The sequence below is a fragment of the Leuciscus leuciscus genome (assembly GCF_965113295.1).
Source record: "Leuciscus leuciscus genome assembly, chromosome: 4".
In the NCBI taxonomy this organism is placed as follows: Eukaryota; Metazoa; Chordata; class Actinopteri; order Cypriniformes; family Leuciscidae; genus Leuciscus; species Leuciscus leuciscus.
In genome coordinates, this window is record NC_138728.1 from 33,861,406 (window position 1) to 33,883,382 (window position 21,977).

General features: G+C 37.8%; 3 protein-coding genes and 1 long non-coding RNA gene across 6 annotated transcripts in view; 2 read left to right on the forward strand and 2 right to left on the reverse strand.

Annotated features, from left to right (window-relative positions):
* Positions 1 to 21,977, reverse strand: part of LOC309497483 — a 110,926-nt gene that overhangs the window by 57,988 nt on the left and 30,961 nt on the right. The window lies entirely within an intron of this gene.
* LOC309497376 (G2/M phase-specific E3 ubiquitin-protein ligase-like) lies at positions 18 to 6,382 on the forward strand. Of its 2 annotated transcripts, XM_082167625.1 has the most exons (11): positions 18 to 43; positions 140 to 213; positions 322 to 402; positions 1,520 to 1,725; positions 1,811 to 1,910; positions 1,996 to 2,158; positions 2,268 to 2,374; positions 2,460 to 2,604; positions 2,755 to 2,881; positions 3,017 to 3,201; positions 4,455 to 6,382. In XM_082167625.1, exons 1-11 carry the CDS (start codon positions 20 to 22, stop codon positions 4,512 to 4,514), a joined length of 1,272 nt encoding a protein of 423 aa, XP_082023751.1. In that variant the 5' UTR covers positions 18 to 19; the 3' UTR covers positions 4,515 to 6,382. The 2 variants fall into 2 exon arrangements, with proteins under 2 accessions (XP_082023751.1, XP_082023750.1); XM_082167624.1 differs by lacking the exon at positions 4,455 to 6,382 and having other exon boundaries at positions 3,017 to 3,582.
* On the reverse strand, positions 4,822 to 9,185 carry LOC309497417 (uncharacterized protein; the record flags this gene model as incomplete). The annotated part of the gene is made up of 5 exons (XM_082167700.1): positions 8,462 to 9,185; positions 6,705 to 7,381; positions 6,536 to 6,581; positions 5,097 to 5,188; positions 4,822 to 4,936 (listed from the first exon to the last, which is right to left on the reverse strand). Exons 1-5 carry the CDS (start codon positions 8,504 to 8,506, stop codon positions 4,822 to 4,824), a joined length of 975 nt encoding a protein of 324 aa, XP_082023826.1. The 5' UTR covers positions 8,507 to 9,185.
* LOC309497351 (tripartite motif-containing protein 16-like) overlaps positions 14,671 to 21,977 on the forward strand; it is a 35,138-nt gene continuing 27,831 nt past the window's right edge. The window contains exons 1-6 of one of the 2 annotated variants that reach the window (XR_014205511.1): positions 14,671 to 15,306; positions 17,068 to 17,163; positions 17,250 to 17,483; positions 17,771 to 17,930; positions 18,084 to 18,131; positions 19,192 to 20,677. Coding sequence is in view for 1 of the 2 variants with exons in the window: in XM_082167582.1 (XP_082023708.1) it covers positions 14,734 to 15,306; positions 17,068 to 17,163; positions 17,250 to 17,483; positions 17,771 to 17,930; positions 18,084 to 18,131; positions 19,192 to 19,721 (1,641 nt within the window). In the remaining variant the exon portion in view is untranslated. Of the gene's footprint in view, positions 15,307 to 17,067; positions 17,164 to 17,249; positions 17,484 to 17,770; positions 17,931 to 18,083; positions 18,132 to 19,191; positions 21,519 to 21,977 lie in introns of those variants that run through there. The other variant, XM_082167582.1, reaches the window with a different exon arrangement.

Consider the following 21,977-nt stretch of genomic DNA (forward strand, 5'->3'; position numbering starts at 1 on the left):
TCTGCAGTACTATGAGTTAATGGTTGTGGAGAACAAGTGCAAGGTAAGGCCATAACTAAAATCACTTTAATTGCCTTTTGCACCAGTAATCTTTGTTTCAGTTGCTTGTAACATGGAGCGACTATCTTTCAAATTTCAGGTGGTTTGTCCAATTTGCACCAAAGAATTCCCAGACGATGAGATCACATTCCATGCTAGCCTTTGTGGAGAGAGGTAATCTGCTTTGTTCAGCTCTCTGTATAATACATGTTTGTTTTTTTCAGGTTTAAGTCTATGTATACATATACAGGTGTTTGAAACTGCATTTGTTTTCATGTACAGCTTTGAATCTATAGTGACTGCTGAAGCAAATAGCAGTGGCCCAAGTACCCATGCTCAAACTCCAGTACGTAAATCAATAAGGTATGTTTTATTTAGATGCCTTTCGTGTGAGTTTATATCAAATACAGAAATATTTATTTACACAATCCATGTTTTCATGTTTTTTAGCCATCTTATCTAGACATCACATACTATCAAATTATTTAACACAGCACATGGTGCAGTAATTCATAGTCACATATAATGTAATTATTTTCCAAACACTGTTCTGCACACTGCTGGATGGAACTATGGGTAACACTTTATAATAACGTTCAGTTGTAAGTCATGTATAAGCGATTTAGTTAATGATGAACTAATCATTTACAAAACATTCATAAATGATTAGCAAGTGATATACTAACATTTTATGTATGTTTTGTAAATTCAGTTACAAGTCATTTACAAGTGATTAGTACATGAATAACTAATTATTTATGAAACATGACTATGCGTTCATAAGTGATTAATAAGTGATATGTTCATTATTGTATGTATGTTTTGTAGATTCAGTTATAATAATTCATTTACATTACATTAGTTAATGATTAACTAATAATGTACAAAACATGACTATGCGTTTCATAAATGTTTAATTTTTTAAAACTTTTTTTATATGTTTTGCTCACTTTAGTTGCACAGTGGTTAAAGAAGACAGCTGTCTATACCCTCACCAGTCAGCACTTACACTGCAGTACACACTACACTACACTATTTACAACACTTTCGGCACCCTCTAATTGCTACACACATACAAAAAACAACAACAATTTATTCAACATTTATGAAACGCATTTTCTTGTTCTGTACATGATTAGTTAATCATTAACTAAACAATTGTAAATTACTTACAACTGAATATACAAAACATACAATAATGAACATATCACTTATTAATCGCTTATGAACGGAGTAATGTTTCGTAAATAATTAGTTAATCATTTACTAATCACAAAACATCCATAAAATATTAGTATATCACTTGCTAATCATTTATGAATGTTTTGTAAATTATTAGTTCATCATTAACTAACCACTTATACATGACTTACAACTGAACGTTATTATAAAGTGTTACCAAACTATGAAATGGCAATAATGTATACACATTGTTTTTGATAATTTGGGACTATTTTATATGTTCTCTGTTGTCTTTAAGTACGGAAGATATATTGGACTTCCTTGAACATCAAGTTGACACAACAAAAGAATTTAAGTTGTGTGTGGACAGACAAGACCTTCCAGACAGGGGCATTCTGCAGTGGAAAAGAAAGAAAGCTGCATCTCCTGCCAGTACTCTGAAAGTGGTGTATATAGGAGAGGCAGGTATTGATACAGGAGCCCTCAGGAAAGAGTTTTTAACTGGTAAGTTGGTCATTTAATTGTTGTGTTCTAATATGAAACAAATCCAATCAATCAGCTAAAACTGGGTATTGCTGTTTTGTCTAAGATATGGTTTCAGGTATTGAAAACAGATTCTTTGAAGGAGCTGGAAACCAGGGTAAAAATCCCAAGTACTCCTTGACAGACCTTGATAACGAGAACTTCAGGTTTGTACATACTTTTTTTTTCACATTACTGCATGTACTGGATGTAAGGATTTTAAAACTGAGATGTTTTCTACCTTGCACACAGAACTATTGGTGAAATAATGGCAGTCAGCCTGGCACAAGGTGGCCCACCTCCTGCTTTTTTGAGAGGGTGGTGCTACAGATTCCTCTGCACAGGAGAAGTGGACTTAAATTCTCTGTCTAAGGAAGATGTGGCCGATCTAGAATCCTGTCAACTCATCAGCAGGGTGAGCACTCTGTTTAAGAGTTTTCAGATATAAATTAGATAAAGATTCGTTTTAACATTTATTTTATTCGCTGCTTTATTTAAAAAATACTTATTTTCTTTTTTCTCAGGTTGAAGATTCTGCAGATGCTCAGTGTCTGATGTTGAACACTGATGAAATTATAAGTTGCGGATACACGAGCCAGATCAACCTGGACAGCAAAGAAAGCATCATTCGGTAAGAGTTTTAAAAGAATATTACATTTCAAAATATTTTTCATGTAAAATTGTAAACATTTCAAACCATGTTTTTTTCTCCAAAGAGCGATTGTCCTACATTCAACTACAAGACTAATTCCAATGCTGCAGCAAATTCGAAAGGGCTTAAAACTATATGGCCTGGTGGACCAGATGGCTACAAACCCTGAAGCTTGCCGCTCCCTGTTTGTTCCTGGGAACATTATCAAGGTATCAATTTTAACTGCCACTTAATCCTTTCTTACATTTGCCTAGTAATATATTGGAATTTCCATTTTGTATAACCTTTACAAGCCTATATTTCAACCAAATATGCATTCATTATATTTAACCAAATATGCATTCACTATTTCTTTATAGCCTGATGCTGATTTCATAATGATGTGCGTCCAGCCCAATTTCAGTGAAAAGGGGACTTCTAAGGAGAGAACTGAGAGGAAGATCATCAACTTTCTGCAAGATTTCTTGCAGGAGGTTGAAATTTCAGGTACTATATACTTTATTTTATGCATACACAATTACACATAACAATTTGAATGAACTGAGCACATTCTTGAATAATTTATTTTATCTGTAAATTTGAATAGCTTCTCATGTTATTTGAAATATACATCAATCACAGATGGGGAGACAGAGAGTGCAGCTGGTGACGCAGAGCCTGTTGCAGTGCCACACGTGCTCCAGTGGATGACGGGGCAGTCCCACATCCCTGTACTCCCTAATGAAAAGAGACATTTCAAAATAACATGCAACTTTGACCACAACTGCAGGGAACGACTAGGAGATCACTCAGTTTGCTACCCAATTGTGAGTGCATGCACTCAGACTGTGACTTTTCCAGTACAGCATCTTAGCACTTACATTGACTTTAGAAGAATCATGAGTGAGGCAGTACAATTTGGTGGTGGATTCCACAGAGTTTAATACAACGAGATCTACTCAAATCAAAGCAATAACTAAGCAATCATTGTTTACTGATTTTGATTAGAATATTGTACATACAGAGGGTGGCAAAAGTAAAAAGTACTCTTCTGGGTGCTGCTGAGTTTACAAGTTTTGGGAAGTTCCTAATTCAGACAAAAGACTGGTAAAAATAATTCATAAACAAATCAGTGATCTATGAAATTAATTCAAATTGTAAACCAATTATTGTGTTAAATATATAAGTAAACTACCATTACCCGTTAATTTGGGGTGAACTGAGCACTTTTAATTTTGCCACCTCTAATTGTATAACATCTTTAGTATTTCTTTTTTTAGAGCTAGATAGAACTCATAACAGTTGTTGCTACTGTTAGTTATACATCCCAAAGGGTGCCACTCCTTAAGTGCCTTTTTTTTTGCTGGTTCATTAGTAAACATAATGGGATGTTTTTGCCAAGTGCAATATTGTAACCAGCTAAGAAGTTCAGGTTTAAATGTCATTGTTGGTTGGATACCAGTTGCAAGTATCGTGTGTACAAGTCACGACCGTGTGACTGAGAATGTTCCATAGGATCAAGAGTTCTCTGAAGTTCTTCCAGGGCTTCATCATCCAGTGGGCACACAATTTCGGGAACCACAACTGTACCGTTGGTGTCTCCTTGCAGCATTGCACTCTCCCATTCAATGCCTGGATCTTGAAGTTCCTACAAAGCCAGAAAACAATTCAAATAAATTAAGACTTTGAACCTTAAAACGTTTTTCTGATGTTTTCTGTTTATTTAAAATAATTTAATATTTTTGGAATTTTTTTTTACAAAAAAGGTGCAAATGTTCATTGAAAACATTAAATTTAGAAATAAAACCTGCTGGTAATTGAACAGATGGCTGTTGCCAAGGATTTTATATATTTCTCAGTGTATTTAAAGGCATTTGTAGATAAACTATATTTAACCGCAGCATTTACATTACGGTATTTTTTTGGCAAATATGCTCTAAAGTCAAATTGACATTTTTGTCATGAAACAAGACATATGTCTGCCAAATTTTTGCAACTTAACTTTTTATATATATATATATACATTTTGTGAACTGTCCTTTTTATATTTGTGTACCTCAAGACTCTCCCCTTCGTCTAGATCTTGTTGATGTCCCATATACCACAGCTGTTCAGGACTGAGACCTCCCTCTGTCCGTAGAGGATGATTATTCCATCCTCCAGTGAAGGTATCAAGGTCTGCTCGGAGTCGAGGGACAAAGATGTAGTGGACACCAAAGAGAGAAACCTCATCAGAGATATCAAGCAGACCGTCTTCCTCCAGAGAGTGAAGAACATCGTGGTACTTGCTAGTGACCGCAACCCAGACATCCCGCCAAAGTCGCTCTATTCTAGAATGACATTTTAATTGGTTGACTTGGATTTATAAAGCAATTTGTACTTTATTTAAACAATTAAACTGCAAGAAGTATTTATGCAATCAAAAATATCAAGACTGAAAACACAACTTACCTCTGATTGTGGACACTCTTTCCCGAGATAAAGCTGGCTCTTCCTGTTCCCCGTGTGGAGAACATAAAGTGTGCGATGTCCACGTTCTCAACACCCTGATCCCCCCTTACTCTAAGATAAAAAACAAATTTAAATGACATTCAGCAAGGTTTACTTTTACTTTAGAATATGAAGTTATAATTTCTGGTATACAATTATAAGTTAATAAAAAAATCTGAAATATAAAAAACTGCCACTTCTCCAGATGTGTGTTTTGTCATGGCAAAAATACCTTGATGGTAAGCCATGAAGCTGGGTTGATCTCAGGAAGAATGAAAATGCAGTTGATGCTTTGTTATTTGTTGCAGCATCCAAGTACAAGATCTAATAAAACCACATGAAAAATGTTAATCTTCTTGCAGCTATAAAGTTACATCCTTTTAGATGGCCTTGAGCCTTTAGTTTTGTTTAGTGAACATTCTACAGGTTTTGGTACCTAAATTATTACGTGTTCATTTATTTAAAAAAATAACTTGGTTACCTTGCATCTTAGAATACTACATATATTGCACATGTAACTGTTGCAACTTACTCTTGCATGTCTATCACTTTTGGTTGAAGTATTCAAACAGACTCACTCATACTGTACATATGTTGATTAGAAATACATAGGATTCTATAAATCGAGCTTCATTTTAATGTTAGCCTTGGTAAGAAAGGAAAGCAGAAGAAAAGGACTACTACCTAGAATGCAAATTTGAGAAAAGGTAGTGCTTCAACATGAAATTCTATAACTTTTTCTGTACTTTCTGCAAGAAATATGTAAAGTTAATGTTTAAGCATTGTGGTTTCTGAGCACTCAGAATACTGGCAGTTGATGATAAAATTATGATCAACCATCATTACACTCTAGCTGAAGATAAAATATACACTAATGGTTCGAACCTACAATAATAATGAATGTTATGTCTTAAGCAGCTGATTACAATTGGATGCTTTTGTCAAGTCGAATGTTATATACCCCATAATCACAATTTGTGTCAGGAGGCTTTAATCTGTACACCCTCTGTCCTTAGACCCTCAATTTGAAAAGGATTTTAGACCCAATTTGTAAGGGTACATCAACTATCATGGCTTGATGCAAAAACAAAATGTATTTGTTGTACTTCAACTTTGAGGAATATGAAAAAATGAACAGTATCTCATGCACGCCTTAATGCAAGAACAATATTATCATGCAACAAATAGGTATTTCAATCATGATGTTGGAGTTATTAATGATGTTCATCTGTTATTCTGATGTTATTTATCAGTGTTAGAGATGGACTGTTCATGACTTTCTTGAATAGCCACAATCTAAGTTAATCATGATTACAACACTTGGAATTCATCAATGTGCACACGGTGACTGGTCAGTTTTTTTTTTTTTTTTGGCTGTCCTTAACAGCAGACCTACCTATGAAGAAGACATGATCCTTAATAACTCAGAAATTAAGCCATGCATGAGATACTGTTAATTATTGTACATTACTGTTAGTTCATGAATGAATTTATTCTGTTTTATGCACAAAGTATTGATGAATTATTGAACCCCCCCCCCCCCCCCCCCCCCCCCAAAAAAAACCCTTCAACCAATATGTATTTTATGGTACATTTAAAAAAAAAAAAAAAAAAAAATCTATATTAGGCTAATAACAGTAACAATAACAAAAACAAGAACACATAAATTACCTTCCTTGAGTAGCCGTCAACTCCTCCAAAGAGGACAATGTTGTATCTGTTCAAGAGGGAAAAAAGTTACAGTATAACTAAAAGCTGTTTGTATGGGATTTGAATGGCATGCATCCTACACCACAACATTCTGTGTTTAAATAATTAGATAGATTATATTTGAATCTACCTGATCAGTTTGTGATTTGTGTCAATGTGGGCCAAGGACAAAGGGCCTCGCACAGAATAACTTCTTCGCACAACACAACCTAGTTCTGTGAGCCGTAAGAAGATCCCTGCAGCATCAACCCGATGCATAGAGGCCATCATTCTCCACCACTGAATGCGGAGACCCATTGACACCAAATAGCCTTGAACCATTCGATAACCAGCATTTGGCATCTGACTTTTGATGGCTGAAATCATGTTGTCAAGCTCTTGGTCAGTCACTGTGCTGTATGATCCTCTTACAGATAAGCCAAATTCTTGCATTCTTCTGTAAATTGTTCTCCTTGAAACACACAAAAATTTTGCAATGCAGGAGACTGGCAGATGTGTGTCCAGCAAATTCTTTAGTTTTTCTTTCTCTATTACAATTTTGGGGTGACCAGAACCGGGACCAACCTCTGTTTCCTGTTCAACAATGGGCATAGATCTGGCATTAATTTCCCTTTTGATAACATCATAGAGGTTTTGTAGTGCTTCTGTAATGTGTGATACACCGCCTATCTGCTCAGAGAACGATTCAAACAGAATAAGCTCATGGCGTGTCAGAAACTCCAAATAATCCAAATTTAGTGGTAGTTGGTTTATGGCAGATTGCAGTTTGGTAAGAAGTCTCTCCATCAACTGCTGTCTCAGCAAGTCCTGTTAGACAGAAAGCGCTCAGATTAGCAAAGAAGAGGGATTCATAGTTAGCCATATACGCTTGAGAATAATCTACCGGTACATGACTGAGATAAGATAACGTGTGGTGGAAGATAGTAATAAATGTATCCCTTATAGCATCCTAGCCATAGCCAAATAGGAATTTGTATTTAAACTTTAGAATAAGATGTAGAACATGGTGTCAAAAAACATGTTTTAGATTAGATTAGATTATAACTAAATTTCTCCGATGATAGTTTACTTTGGCAATGTATGTGTAGATTATCAGCACGGTTGTGAAGGGTAACTTTTACTTCAATACCAAATATGCAATTAAAGACAAGGGAAAAATTTTATATTAATTTATTTCAGTTTATTCTATAAGACAACATACCAATGTAACATTAGAAGAAAATAAAATATTTTTCATGAAGTAGACCTAAATTCATGCAGTAGCCTAAAGCATTTTCAAATCTGAAAAAACTTTGGTGAAATGTCTACCTTGTGAAAACTTTCTTTCCAATAGAGGCCATGATAATACAGATGAACTATGGTTATACTGGAGACCAGAGGTGTTGTGAGACTCGTGAAGTGTAATGTGTTTGACTGCACATTTGCATGTTGCAGGTAGTACTACATGTTTCTTTTAAAATGAATTACTATTTTAATTCTGCTAATAATCCAAAATGTTACTAAATGTAACTATTAACATATCTATTCCTGCTCCTGTAATGGAATACATGTACTTTGTAACCCGATTGCGTAGCTCCCATACATCCTCCCCAAGCCTCAAGTCCAATTTCAATTTAACATCTGAAATGTCTGGCAGCAACGTGCATTCTAGGTAACGTCATACATTCAAATAACATTTAAATCATTATGGAGAACAAAGTTAAGCCTTTATTGTTCTCTTAGTTTGCCAACTAAAGTTGTCTTGGGAGTTAACCTACTGCTTTTTCATATAAATTAGTTAACGTAAGCAACGAAATGTAGTTTGCAAGCTAAGAATGCAGACAAACAAAATAAAGGTAATAAACACAGTAAGTTAACTATGTAACCAAAATATTAAAAACTACTCACATGTGGCTGTGGTGGGACAGTTAGGTGTTGCTGTTCTGATGACATTGTCTGCGGCTGTGCTAGCGTTAGAATGCTTGAAAAGGATAAGTCAAACTAACTTTAGTCACAATAGGAGATATAATATTGTAAGTTAAACAACACAACAGCATTATAATACACAAAACTAACAAGGCACTTTTAAGTTCATAATAAAAATAAAAAAAACTTACCAAAATGTGTTTTAATCCATTAGCCTCGCTGTAGTCAGTTATTTTTTTCGATTATTTTTTTTTCAGTAAGCTTCCGGGATGCTGTAGTAGTTCTACCAGAAGGGCTTTGGTTCTACTAGCGATTTGATTGGAGACCAACAGCCAATCACAATAGACCTTTAATTTTCCGATTGGTTGATTTTGTGGCACACTTGTAACGCTGTTGCAAGTTGAGCGAGCGTGTGTGTCAAGAGTTGAGCGCGCACAGAATTAAGAGGTTGAGAGAGAGAGAGAGAGGGACTTGACAGGAGCGCAGAGAATAAGTTTGTGAGAGCGCACCTGAGTAAACTGCGTGAGAGGGGTTATTATTGCACGTTAATATGGATAATAGCAAGCAAATACATTTATTGAGCACGGAATCGTTTTTTCTTTGCTCAAACGAAATTTTTTTTGTTGCGATTGTTAATTTCTGTTCAAAATATAATGTAATGTGCTTGCAAAATATAGTTCTCTGTGCTCAAAACTTACAATTACTCGCTCAGGAATGAGGCACATATATAACGCCATACACGTCCTCTTCCTGGCAGATTCATAACATATTTAGTTGATTATAACTTCTTAATTATTGCCCTGATGGTCAAAATGGGGATTTTCAATTCTTTAGCTATTGTCTTAGAGCCACTTTCTATTTTGTGAAGCTCAACAATCTTTTGCTGCGCATCAGAAATATATTCTGTGGTTTTACTCATTGTAATGGATGATTAAGGGGATTTGGCCTTTGTGTTTCCTCATATTTAAACTCCTGTGAAACAAGAAGTCATAGCTGGACAGTTTCATGTTCCTAGTCACCCTGGTGTACTAAAAAAGGTAAATATTAATGGGAATATACTTCAGAGATATTTTACTTTAAAAAAATTCTAAGGGTGCCAATAATTGTGGCCAACGTGTTTTGGAGAAAAACATTTATTTCATAATGTGATTTCCCCCCACTTTCAATTCTTTTACTTCAATGAAAGGTTAGAATTTTGCAAATTTTTTGAATGAAAGATCAAAAGGATAAACGTTGCAGATTTATTTTTTACAGCCAGTTTTGATCATATTTACCAGGGGTGCCATTAATTGTGGAGGGCACTGTATATCAGACCTCATTAAACGACAAATTAAACCCAATGTACTATTTAAATCGATTGCTGGACATCAAAAAAACATAAAAATCCGTACGGCCATTTGTTTTACGGCCATGTCCGGAATAAAGAGTTGGCCTATGTATGGTAAACCTATACATACAGTTAGGATGACATTAAAGGACATAAACCATGATATAAGATTTTGGCCATATTGCCCATCTCTAAGTCATTTATTTCCTGCGTGACCTGTAAAGTCACGTCCACAAACCTCTTGCGTATTGTTTGGTCACACCACAAGGTGTCACTGTGGCCTCAAAGCTTCAGGACTGCCACTCTGAGCTCGATTGCTATGTCTGAGGTAAAACACGCCCCCTCAATTAGCACACAGAGCAATAAATGTATAAATAAATGTAGACATAAATACATATATGCATAAATAAATGTAAAAATAAATGAAAGTGGAAATAAATAAATGCATAAATAAATAAATAAATGTGGAAAAATATATATAATTATACATAAATAGGGAAATAAAAGTATAAATAGTCATTTATTTTTCTTTGTTTTTTTACAGTTCTTTGCATATTTCTTTATGTATATTCATTTTTAATTTCTGCAGGTTTGGTCCTCCATATATATATATGGGCGACTAGGGTTGTGACGTCACAAGTAGTGATGCTCGGTCGCTTTGGCCGGTTGGCAAGGGATTTTTTCGAATGTTTTTGTCATGAGACTATACAGCGCAGATACATGCAAACAATAACTGCTATTGAAGTAAATATCTACAAAAATCAAAATGAGCCTTTCCATGAATGAACAATGGCTAATAAGCAGTACTGAAAAGTTTTACTTAAAGGTCCCATGACATGAAATTTTCACTTTCTGAGGTTTTTTAACATTAATATGAGTTCCCCTAGCCTGTATATGGTCCCCAAGTTTCAAAAAATTTCAATCGGTGTAAATCGAGCTTTTGCTATCTTTCTCTGCCTTTGAGAAAATGGAGGTTCATACGCGCTGATCTTGAATCTCCTCCTTATGACGTCATAAGGAGGAAATGTTACCTCCCCTGTCTCTGCTTTGCCCGCCCAGAGATTTTCCGCCCATGAGAAAATGCGCTAGGAAGTAGGAACGCGCGCGCGCGATTTTAGTTTGTCCACGAGACGAGAGATATCATGGCTTTTGAGCGAGCGAAGCATAACAATTGCTCAATAATTGGATGTACAAATGAACACCGAAGGGTCAATACAGAGCTGGGCTTGCTGAACGTCTGAAACTAAAGTCTGGATCACTCTCTTTGGCTCAGCTACACACCTCGGACAAGTAAGTCAACTAATGATATATAAGTGTGTTGCTTTACTGTTTATGGTTAACGTTACCTAGATTTTACACGTAGAATGTGGCTGTAACATTAGCTATGCAGCTATGCAGTTTATGTGTGTGAATACACACACTGTAACGTGAGTGTTGTACACGTCTTTGTTATTTGGATAACCGTTTTCCTGTTGGTTATATGGCGCGCGCGATATCCGCATTTCAAGATCGCAGAGCTTGATGATATTGTAATAAGATAAATACAGACGTTACAGATCTCTCATGAAAAGGCAACAGTAGGTTCGCGTTAGCTACATGATAATAACTAAACCATCCGAATAAAGTACCGTATCCAGACATAATATTTTAAACTGACCATTCGGAAACGTCCTGCTGGAGCCGCTGAGTTGCAACTTCTTCATCCGTTGCTTCTCCATCTGGATCAGATTCTGGGTCAAACTGAAATGCTTGAAAGACTGCGTGTCTTCTTGCCATTGCTATATCCAACGTAAACATGCACGCCACGTTCCCGTTGCGCAAGATGGTCAAGGCCACACCCACCCTCCACCTCGCGCCGCCTTTCTCCTCCTCATTAGTATTTAAAGCTACAGACACCGAAACGGCCTGTCTGAAGGAAGCTCATTCTGGGACTGGCTTGTAGTGGCTATAATTCTGCACCGAGGCTGAATTTTTGGAAAGAGATTTCAGATACAGTAGTAGGGACCACTAAGGCCTATATTAAAGCCTACAAAAAGTAGCATGTCATGGGACCTTTAAGTACAAGAATAGTGTTACATTGCTGATATTATTCAATTACAAATAAAAGTACTGGTGTCCAAAAATTGTGTAAGTAAAAGTAAAAAGTACTCTTTTAAAAAACAACTCAGAGTACTACGGATCATTTGGTCCGGACCAAGGGCGAAAAATGATACTTTGTAGCATTTTTAAGGCGTTTTGGTTCCTTTTCACACCACACTGATCGCTCTGGTCCGAATCAGTTTATGAGTTGATAAAACGAACCAAAATGCAGTCACGTGACAGCATCCACATCACTCGGAACGCATTTCCATAACTGCACTTCGTTTGGTCAGAATTAACGTGCGGGAAAATTTCAACAGAACTCCCGGAAGTAAACAAAGAGGTGGAAAATCCGGCAGACAACACACCGCTGTTTACTACGGAGAGACGACTGCGTGGGCTGATTGTATCCTTGGTCATATTTTTTCATATAGTTTGTCTACACGACTTTAGACAAACAATAATATTTGAGAATGAACCGAGGATGCAGCTCGAAAATAATGTTAATAATAATTTCAATCAGGCTCCGCACCTCCTCACAATTCCAAGTTTGTCCGCGAGCTGCAAACTGTCAACAAACATTTCTCCTCATCCTATAATGCACTACGGCAACTGGCTTAGTCCAAAAATGCACAGTTCTTTGGCAGTTGGTTCTGTTCGAGGTCGGATCACGTTCTCACCACAAACGAACCGCTCCAGAGTTCGTTTCAAAGCGTACCGAGACCACCTCTTCCAGGAGGTCTCGGTACGCTTGTTTGGTCTGCTTTTGGTACGCACCCGAGTGTGATTGCCGCATTCACACCTGCCCAAATGAACCGCACCAATGGGGAAAACGAACTCTAGTGCGATTCAACCGAACTAAATGAGGCAGGTGTGAAAGCACCCCTAGTTACTAGATACTTTTTAGCCGGCGATATTTAATGAAATGCTAAAATATATTCAATCTATGTAGAAAATAGCTACTTCCAACAAAACACTTTTACCTTATTGACAAAGAACATGAATTAGTGGTCATGATACTGGAATTACTAACTTCAATACGATACCTGGAAAATATAAATATTCAGTATAATTTTCAAACTGCCACATACTGCAAACTGCCATATAGATATTTTAATATCTACAGTACATTTTTTTCCTTCCATTTTATCAAGGCAATCATTATTTTCAAGCTTCATAAAGCACAAGACTCATTGTAACAGTAATCCATTTAAAATGGAGCAGTTTACAACATTAGATTACCTTGCACAGACCAATCGTTTCGCTTCATAAGACCCCAATGTATCATCAGAGGCCACAGGTATTCATTTTGTTTTGTATGTTTTTCTATGCTGGGTTACTTTTTTTATCCAAATGCTTGAAGTAAAAATGTCGTCTTTCCCTAATTTAGGGTATAGGTTTTTTAGAACTAGTCAGTGTTTATGATGAGAAAAATATGTTTCTCTGTTGTTGTTTTAGTGTTACTGTGTGTCATTTTAAGTGTCCAAATGCAAACAATGCACCCTCCCTCACTTTAAGCTAACTCAAGTCAGCTCCTGAGACGAAGCACACTATATTTACTTTTATCCGCTCTATCCCGCTCACAACTGAGCTCCCAAGCCTATCAAAGCCTATCAAAGCATGCTTCATTGTTAGTGTGGATTTGGTTTTGTGATTTCACCCGTCTGTGAAGCGCTCGTCTGTGTGAAGATAAGCCATTTATACTAATAACAGGAGCAATGAACACTTTTCATGATTTCAAAAACACATCCAGGGCCATATCGCCTCTTAACACAAACCAATGAAAATAATAATTTGCTAGTCAACTGGAGATGTTTACTTTGTTTTAGGTAGATCAGTGCCTCAAAGGGTTTCCAAAAGTGTTGTGCACATGTTCCACACGTCCCACTTGCAAATTATGCCTAGGATTACATTTAAAAGAAAAAAGGTTCACCAATTGTCTCTACGATTAATAGCTCATGATACAAACATTTAAACAATTAAATAATGCATACAAATTTACCTACATGTTTTACATGTTACATTTTATAGTGCTTTTTTACCCAGACAAAGAGCCATATAAGAACCATTATTTCATAGAGCACATAACTGGGATATTAACTGATCATTAGCAGAAGTTTGGTTGTTATTTAAATGGTTACAATCATGCTTGCTTCTTGTTGAATACATAATTGTGCAACTGTTAAACATTAACACCTCTAGTGTAGAAAAAATGAAGGGCTCATAGTGTTAACGTTTACGTTACTTAAATTCTATGCAAATTATAAAGTCATTTCAGTACTGTGATTATGAACTCATTTTACTACAATGGTTTCACTTGAATGTATCTGCTGGTTGAGAATGAACTGTTCACTTTCTAACTTTTCAAAGTCTGTGATTATAGCGCCACTTAGCGGTAAACGGCAGCAAATACACGTCCCTAATGTTCGCCACGGGAAAGGCAGAGGTATTATTCTGGTTGAGAACTATCAGTACTTGTTGAGTTAACACGGCTTAATCCATGTGAGTGGAGCTTCCACTTTATAAGCTGAAAGTGCAACAACATTCAGGATGGGTCAAGTAGAAGCAGGTACAAATGTGGTGTTGCTGAGAGTTTTTAAAAAGTGTTTTCTTTGTGAGTGGAAGGAAGTTTTCAGCCAAGCACTGTATATATACACATACACACACACACATACACACTCACAATAGTGTTCTTAACATCACGCCTCGTCACACTGCTTTACAGACACGCCTGTTTTACACACGTCACTCAAACACAGAACCAGGAAACAGGAATCACTTCAGGGAAAGTGAAACTGAAGTGTAGTTGAGCTGTTGTGTGTTTGTGTCTCTGTATTCATGCAGTAAAATGGCAGAAGCCAGAATATCTCAGGATGAGTTCATGTGTTCAGTGTGTCTGGATCTCCTGAAGGATCCAGTGACTATCCACTGTGGACACAGTTACTGTAAGATCTGTATTACAGACTGCTGGGATCAGGAGGATGAGAAGAGAGTCTACAGCTGTCCTCAGTGCAGACAGACCTTCAGGCCAAGACCTGCTTTAGCTAAAAACACCATTCTGGCTGAAATGGTGGAGAAACTGAAGAAGACTAAACTTGCTGCTGACTGTTACACTGGAGCTGGAGATGTGCAGTGTGACGTCTGTACTGGAAGAAAACACAGAGCCGTCAAGTCCTGTCTGGTGTGTCTGAACTCTTACTGTCAGAATCACCTTGAACAACATGAGAGTTGGTTTAAAGGAAAGAGACACAATCTGACTGATGCCACTGGACGACTGCAGGAGATGATCTGCCAGAAACACGACAAGCTCCTCGAGGTTTTCTGCCGCACTGATCAGAAGTGTATATGTTTGCTGTGTGTGATGGATGAACATAAAAACCACGACACTGTATCAGCGGCAGCACAGAGGACAGAGAAACAGGTATGAACTTACAGAGATCCCATTATGATCATTTACAGGCTCATTCAACACACTACTAACACGACTCAACCAGACCTCACTCCTTTATTTAACGTAATTCAGGGCATTCATTTATTTATTGAGAAATATTGTGACAGTTTGTTCCCGGAAGAAAATTCAAGACTATAATGTTTCAGGAATTTCAGAAACAGTGACACTGATATAGAGAATAACTCCCTCTGGAGGGACATTTTCATGCTTAAACAGCAACATTACACACTAAAGAAAGATGTACATGGAAAAAAGCATAATAGGACCCTTTAAACCAGCAGTTCACCCAACAAAATGAACATTCATCGTTTTCAAGTTCAATTCTCATTCAAGTTATTTCAAACTGGTATGACTTTCTTTTTTCTGATGAAGACAAAAGAAGGTATTTTAAGGAATATCTCATCTGTCCATATATTGAAAGTCAATAGGGTCCAAAAGCTCAATCTTCAAAAAGGACATTAAGGTAGCATTAAAGAAATCCATAACAACACCAAGGGGGGTAAACTAGGCTGTGTTACACTCCACTTTTAGATACGCACTCGCAAACTTCCTTCTCTGGGAATCCCTGTCGCCATTTTGAAAGGCGTTACACTTCGTGAAGTATAAGAGGGAAGTTTATATGGACAGACCCTCGACCGCTCGATTTTGACAGAGGGAGTGAGTCTACTCTGATGTACTTCAAGCTCCTCTATATCCCACAATTCAACTTGATTGTGACGTCACAGCAGATCACGCTGAACTGAAGTGTATGATATATTAATTATTTTGAGAATTAATTACATAAATAGTGTATATGAATTATTATAACACTTTTAGCTATTGATATTTTTGTTTTGTTTGTGTAATTCTATTTTTCCCCAACAGCTTTTTACCTACAGGATTTTATATATTTAATATATTTTCTCCAACAGCTCATATGCATATAGAACGGTGCATAAAACAACTTCATAAGTAAAAAGGGGGTTTAATAATAAACCAGCTGTGATGAAGCAGAGGCAGATTCAGTAGCGAATGATCGACTGTTTATTGTGGGCAAACACCAGATCTTCTGTAGTCACCGCAGGAATGATCAGGAAGCCAGGAACCGAGAACCAGTAGAGAAACGAAGAGTAGTTCAAGGAACACAGACGGGACAGCCGAGAATGACGAGCCACAGCTGGTGCTAATGAGCTGATCAGCCAAAATCAACACAAGCACACACACACACACACACACACACACACAGGGAGAGAGAATGAGTCAATGAATCCATGAACCGTGACACCATCTCAATTGTGAATTAAGTGATCAAGTGTGTTCTATGTAAACCAGTAGTGGGCACTCGTGCAACGCAAGCAATGACAGAGTGAACAAGACAGAGGGAAGTTAGTGAGTGAAGGGCATACAAATGTGGAGTCTGAGACTTCTGAAGTGATAAGAAAAATAAAATATGGAGGCATGATTAGTCATGATGTCACATGAGCCAGTGAGATTTGAGGTTATTGACATCACCATATTTGATTTGGGCTTTAGAAACAGAGACAGTCTTCAGAAATTTTGCAAAGACATGAGGATGAGTAAACAATGAAATAATTTACATTTATAGGTGAACTATCCATATAAAGATAGGCATTGAAGAAATTATGCTGGCACTTATGAATGACCTTTAACCCCTCAGTCTCACCACTTCACTGATACTGGATTCATATCTGTTAAAGTTGATGTTTCTCCTGTCATTGGTTTGTCCTTTAGCACCAGCTGAAGGAGACGCAGAGGTCGTTCCAGCAGAGGATCCAGCAGAGAGAGAAAGATCTTCAGCAGCTGAGAGAGGCTGTGGCGTCTCATAAGGTGAGTCTGGAGAAGAAGAGAAGTTTGAGACGTCTCAGTCAGGACTCACTGAAGCCACTGTGTGATTGTGATGTGTGTCCTAACAGCGCTCTGCACAGACAGCAGTGGAGGACAGTGAGAGGATCTTCACTGAGCTCATCCGCTCCATTGAGAGAAGCCGCTCTGAGGCGACACAGCGGATCAGAGATCAGGAAAAGACTGCAGTGAGTCGAGCTGAAGGACGACTGGAGCGACTGGAGCAGGAGATCAATGATCTGAGGAGGAGAGACGCTGAGCTGGAGCAGCTTTCACACACACAGGATCACATCCATTTCCTGCAGGTAACAGAGATCTAGAAGAACAGGGTCATAGTGGACTTGAGCAAGAGACTCACAGAGAAACATTTCATGAGAGCAGAATGAGCCGTTGACTGAAGTGTTGATCTGTGTGTTCGGTTATTATATCATCATCAGTCAGACTCTCATCTGATCTTCTTCTACTGAAAGAGACGCACTTATAAATGCAGTTCAGCTCTGGAAATCTCTGAGATAACTTTTTCAAATCTGACAGTAGTGCAGGTTATTGATGAAGTGTGGATGTGATGAGCTTTGATTTCTGTTTTCTGTAGAGTTTCCAGTCTCTCTCAGCTCCTCCTGAATCTACAGACGTAAATGACAATCCCTTCAGTTCTCTCTCCTCTTTTGATGTTGTGAGAGAATCTGTCCGTCAGCTGAGAGACAAACTGGAGGATTTCTGCCAAGAGGAGCTGAAGAAGATCTCTGACAGAGGTAAAGTCCTGGAGATTCATCAGCTCTCAGAAATCATCCTCCATCATCTCATATCATGTAGAAGATCATATTAGAAATGTCTTAGGAACGGATGCAGGGATCATTTTCTCTTGACATGATAATCACACTCTTCATGTCTGTTGATTTCCACAGTCACTTTCACCAACATTGTTCCCAGAACCAGGAACGACTTCCTACAATGTAAGTCACTAAGAAAACAAGCAGAGAAACTCACTGAGTGTCTTCATGTTCTTCCTGTAAAAAGAAAACATGACAGAAGAGGTTTATTGTTGAACATGTAAATTAGTGTTTCTCAACATCGAGGGGCGCTGGAAGCAAAAGCAAATTGACTCGTGACTTTAACAAAGATGTAAATCAGGGGATTCAACATATTCTTCACAAACAGGATGTCCTCTAAAACTAATGAATAACTATAATTATTTTTCATTGAAAGCCAATTAAAAACATTCATCCAAGATTTAGAGGTAAAATCACAGTAGTAAAAAAGCTTCAGGAAAGTAAGAACAAACTGAAATCTCTTCTGTAAATATTCCTCTATGGATTTATCCTAAACATGATTTTGTAACAAATCTCTTTAACGTTTGAGGAAATGGATATAAATTTAAAGAAAGCTCAAGATTGCCAAAGGCTACAGCACTGAAAATCACCAACAATAGGCCTAGAATGATTACAAATGTTGTAGATTAAATTATTATAAAAAAATCATACTGACCCCACATATTTGAATGGCGTATATATTAGGCATAATTATAATAAACACAGAATAATAACCATTAATATACAGTAAATGATACACTGATGTAAATGATGATTTGCACAGGATATCTGGTAAACTAGTAAACCATATTATTGCTCTTCCTGCATTGACACCATTATATGAGAACTGAACTGAGCTGGACGATGACATCACTGCTTTCTCCAGAGCGGCTGTATAGATAAATGAACTAAATTAATAACTTTATTACATCAGAAATGAATCAACACTGAATTTACTTAAGCTGGACAATGACACTATTTTCCTCTAGATCTGCTGTACAGACGAAACAAACTTTGTTGCATTATTTTCCTGTTATCACTGTAAAACTGCTTTGAAACAATCTGTATTGATCAAAGCGCTAAATAAATAAAGGTGACTTGACTACTGAGACACTGCTGATATATTGAACATGAAGAGTTCAGCTATAATAAAAGATCAGACAGATTCATAATTCCTGATTCTGATGTGTTTTCTCTCCATCAGATTCTCATCAGTTCACTCTGGATCTGAACACAGTGAATAAACACCTCCGTCTGTCTGAGAGGAACAGAGTGATTACTGACACTTACCCAGAGCTTCAGCCGTATCCTGATCATCCAGACAGATTTGATGTGTGTCAGGTGTTGTGTAGAGAGAGTGTGTGTGGACGCTGTTACTGGGAGATTGAGTGGAGTGATGGTGTGTTTGGTGGTGTGGAAATATCAGTGTCATATAAGAGCATCAGCAGGAAGGGATCGGGTAATGAGTGTTTGTTTGGATATAATGATCAGTCCTGGAGTTTGATCTGCTCTTCCTCCAGATACTTATTCATACACAATAAGAAAGAGACTAAACTCCCAGTAAAGTCCATCAGCAGGAGAATAGGAGTGTATGTGGATCACAGTGCAGGAACTCTGTCCTTCTACAGCGTCTCTGACACAATGAGCCTCATCCACACAGTCCAGACCACATTCACTCAACCGCTCTATCCTGGGTTTAGTGTTTATTTAGGATCATCAGTGAAACTGTGTTGATGAATGAGAACAGACTGTAGAGAGATTCTACCCATAATGCTTTGAGCTGTATGATAAATCAGTAACAGTGAGATGTTATAGAGAAGGGGTTGGCAACTTTGTTGTCATGAAGGGGCCATTTTTAAGTTTCTGAGTTAATCACTCTGATTGGATCGCTATCCGTTAGAACTTCCATTTACACTGAACTTCACATCACTGAGTTCACATTAAAGAAAGCAAGATATGAGCTTGATTTTATTTATCATCAAACAATTTCAAGATCATAGAAGCGGCATCAGCACTGGAAAGATAATTTAGTGTCACTACTTTTAATGAAGACGACTGTGTGTTGAGCTTCAGCATGTGACGCTGAACTTTCAGTTTCATTTGCTTTTCAGTTTTCACGTCGCTGACGAGATGCTCAACTTCTCTCCGCGATGCGTAGCGCAGAAACTACTGTAATAGCGCTGATATATCTGTGTATCAGGAGCTGTTATAACACACTCTCACATGTTTATTTTTTACCATTTTAGGAGGAGTAAAATTTACATTTGTGCATGTATATACTTTAACAACCAGATGCATTTTTTCCAGTTTCATCTAGAATGTGAAAAAATGCCCTCTTTCGTATCCATGAGTCATTTTGATGTGTGTTGAATGTTTAATAATGACTCATATACTTGGTTGAATCTCTCTGAGATTTATAGCATTAATTATGTACAGCGGAACAAGCTGTCAGTCAGTAACTTGACGAGTTGAGTGTGATGCGCAGTGGTCACGCTAATGTTTTTTTTAGCTAAAGGTTTATCAGAGCTGCGCACTTTCATTGACTTGCACAGTTTAATTCTCACACTTTAATAGTATTTATAATTCCTAACTCCTCTGCCCTGTTTCATCATCACCCGTCTACAGCTGTTGCTTATTAGCCTTGTTTGTTCTGTCTATAAAGCCTGGTTCACTCTGTCATTCATTGCTAGGTTTTTTGGGGGTTTTTTTTTGGTAAATGTTACCACTGCATTTCTGGACCCTCAGTTTCCTGCATTTCCCTGTTTTCCTGCGGTACCTGCTTTGTGTTTGAATCTCGGATGGTTTATATGTGTTTTGACCCTTTGCCTGCTGTATTGATTCTGGACTACTGTCAAATAAAGCTGCGCTTGGATCTCCACTCTTCATGTCTGTGTATTGTATAACAATTACATCAATACTACAGTTGAACTTCTGTCAGTGAAATAACACGTCAGAATAAATGTTTAATGAATCCTCATATAGACAGTAAGATCAGTGTGTGTTTGTGAGTCATGATGATTTACGGTGTGTATCTGTGCTTTTCTTGCAAGAAAACCAAAAATCTAACCAAGTCGTTTTCCAAATCACAGGTTTGTTACGACCCGTGAGGTCTGTGTGCGTGTTTTGTGTGTTGCTGTGGGTGTTTTCTGTCTCTCTTCTGCAGGTGTCTTGAATCTGGCGCGGTGAGAATCCCGCAGCTGAAGCGGATCAGTGGCAATTAGTGGGGTGTATAAGATGAGCCAGTGAAGTGCTCTCGACTCTCTCACTTTTCCTGGGCGGCTCGCGTCAGACTGTGTGGATTACTGTGTGGATTGTAGCGCGATCTGCTGGGTGCTGATTTAGCTTCTCCCCGCGCCGTCTGTGAAGTGACTCTGTGGAGACAGCTGTCGGACCGAGATTCCCGATTAGCTGGAAGTCGGCGTGGTGAGCGGTGGGCAATCTCCGCGTGTGTTTTCAGTAACGCGGTGGGAGCCGTGTTGCACTTCTTTATTGAGTATTTTTGTAGTGAAATAAACAAATGCATGAACTTGACACATGTTTTGAGTCATCCTTGGTTTTTCCACCCTGGGTAAATCTGTTTGTTAGTCCCACACCCCTAGACAAGCCGGGGACTTAACAGGTTGATATCACAAAAAATGAGGATCCTGTGAAATTTTGTTTTGACGATACCGGGTGACACCCACACTCCATAGTCATTTTTACGCTTAGGCCGTGTGTCCATCAAAGTGTTTTTCACGCGGCTGGTGTGTTTTTTCAGTTGTTTTCAATGGGAATGCCGCATTTTTAACACGCCATGAGCGTAACGAGGCGCTGAGTGTTTTTTTCACGCTGAAGCGCTGAGCGCTCTGCTTTTTTACAGGTCGCCGAGAGTTGAAGAATGTTCAACTTTGGGTAAAACGCAGCGCTCATCATTGTCACTTTTTACCCAACCAACCAATCACAGTGGAGGAGAGGCAGGACTTATACCACACCGACCAACCGCCACATTCT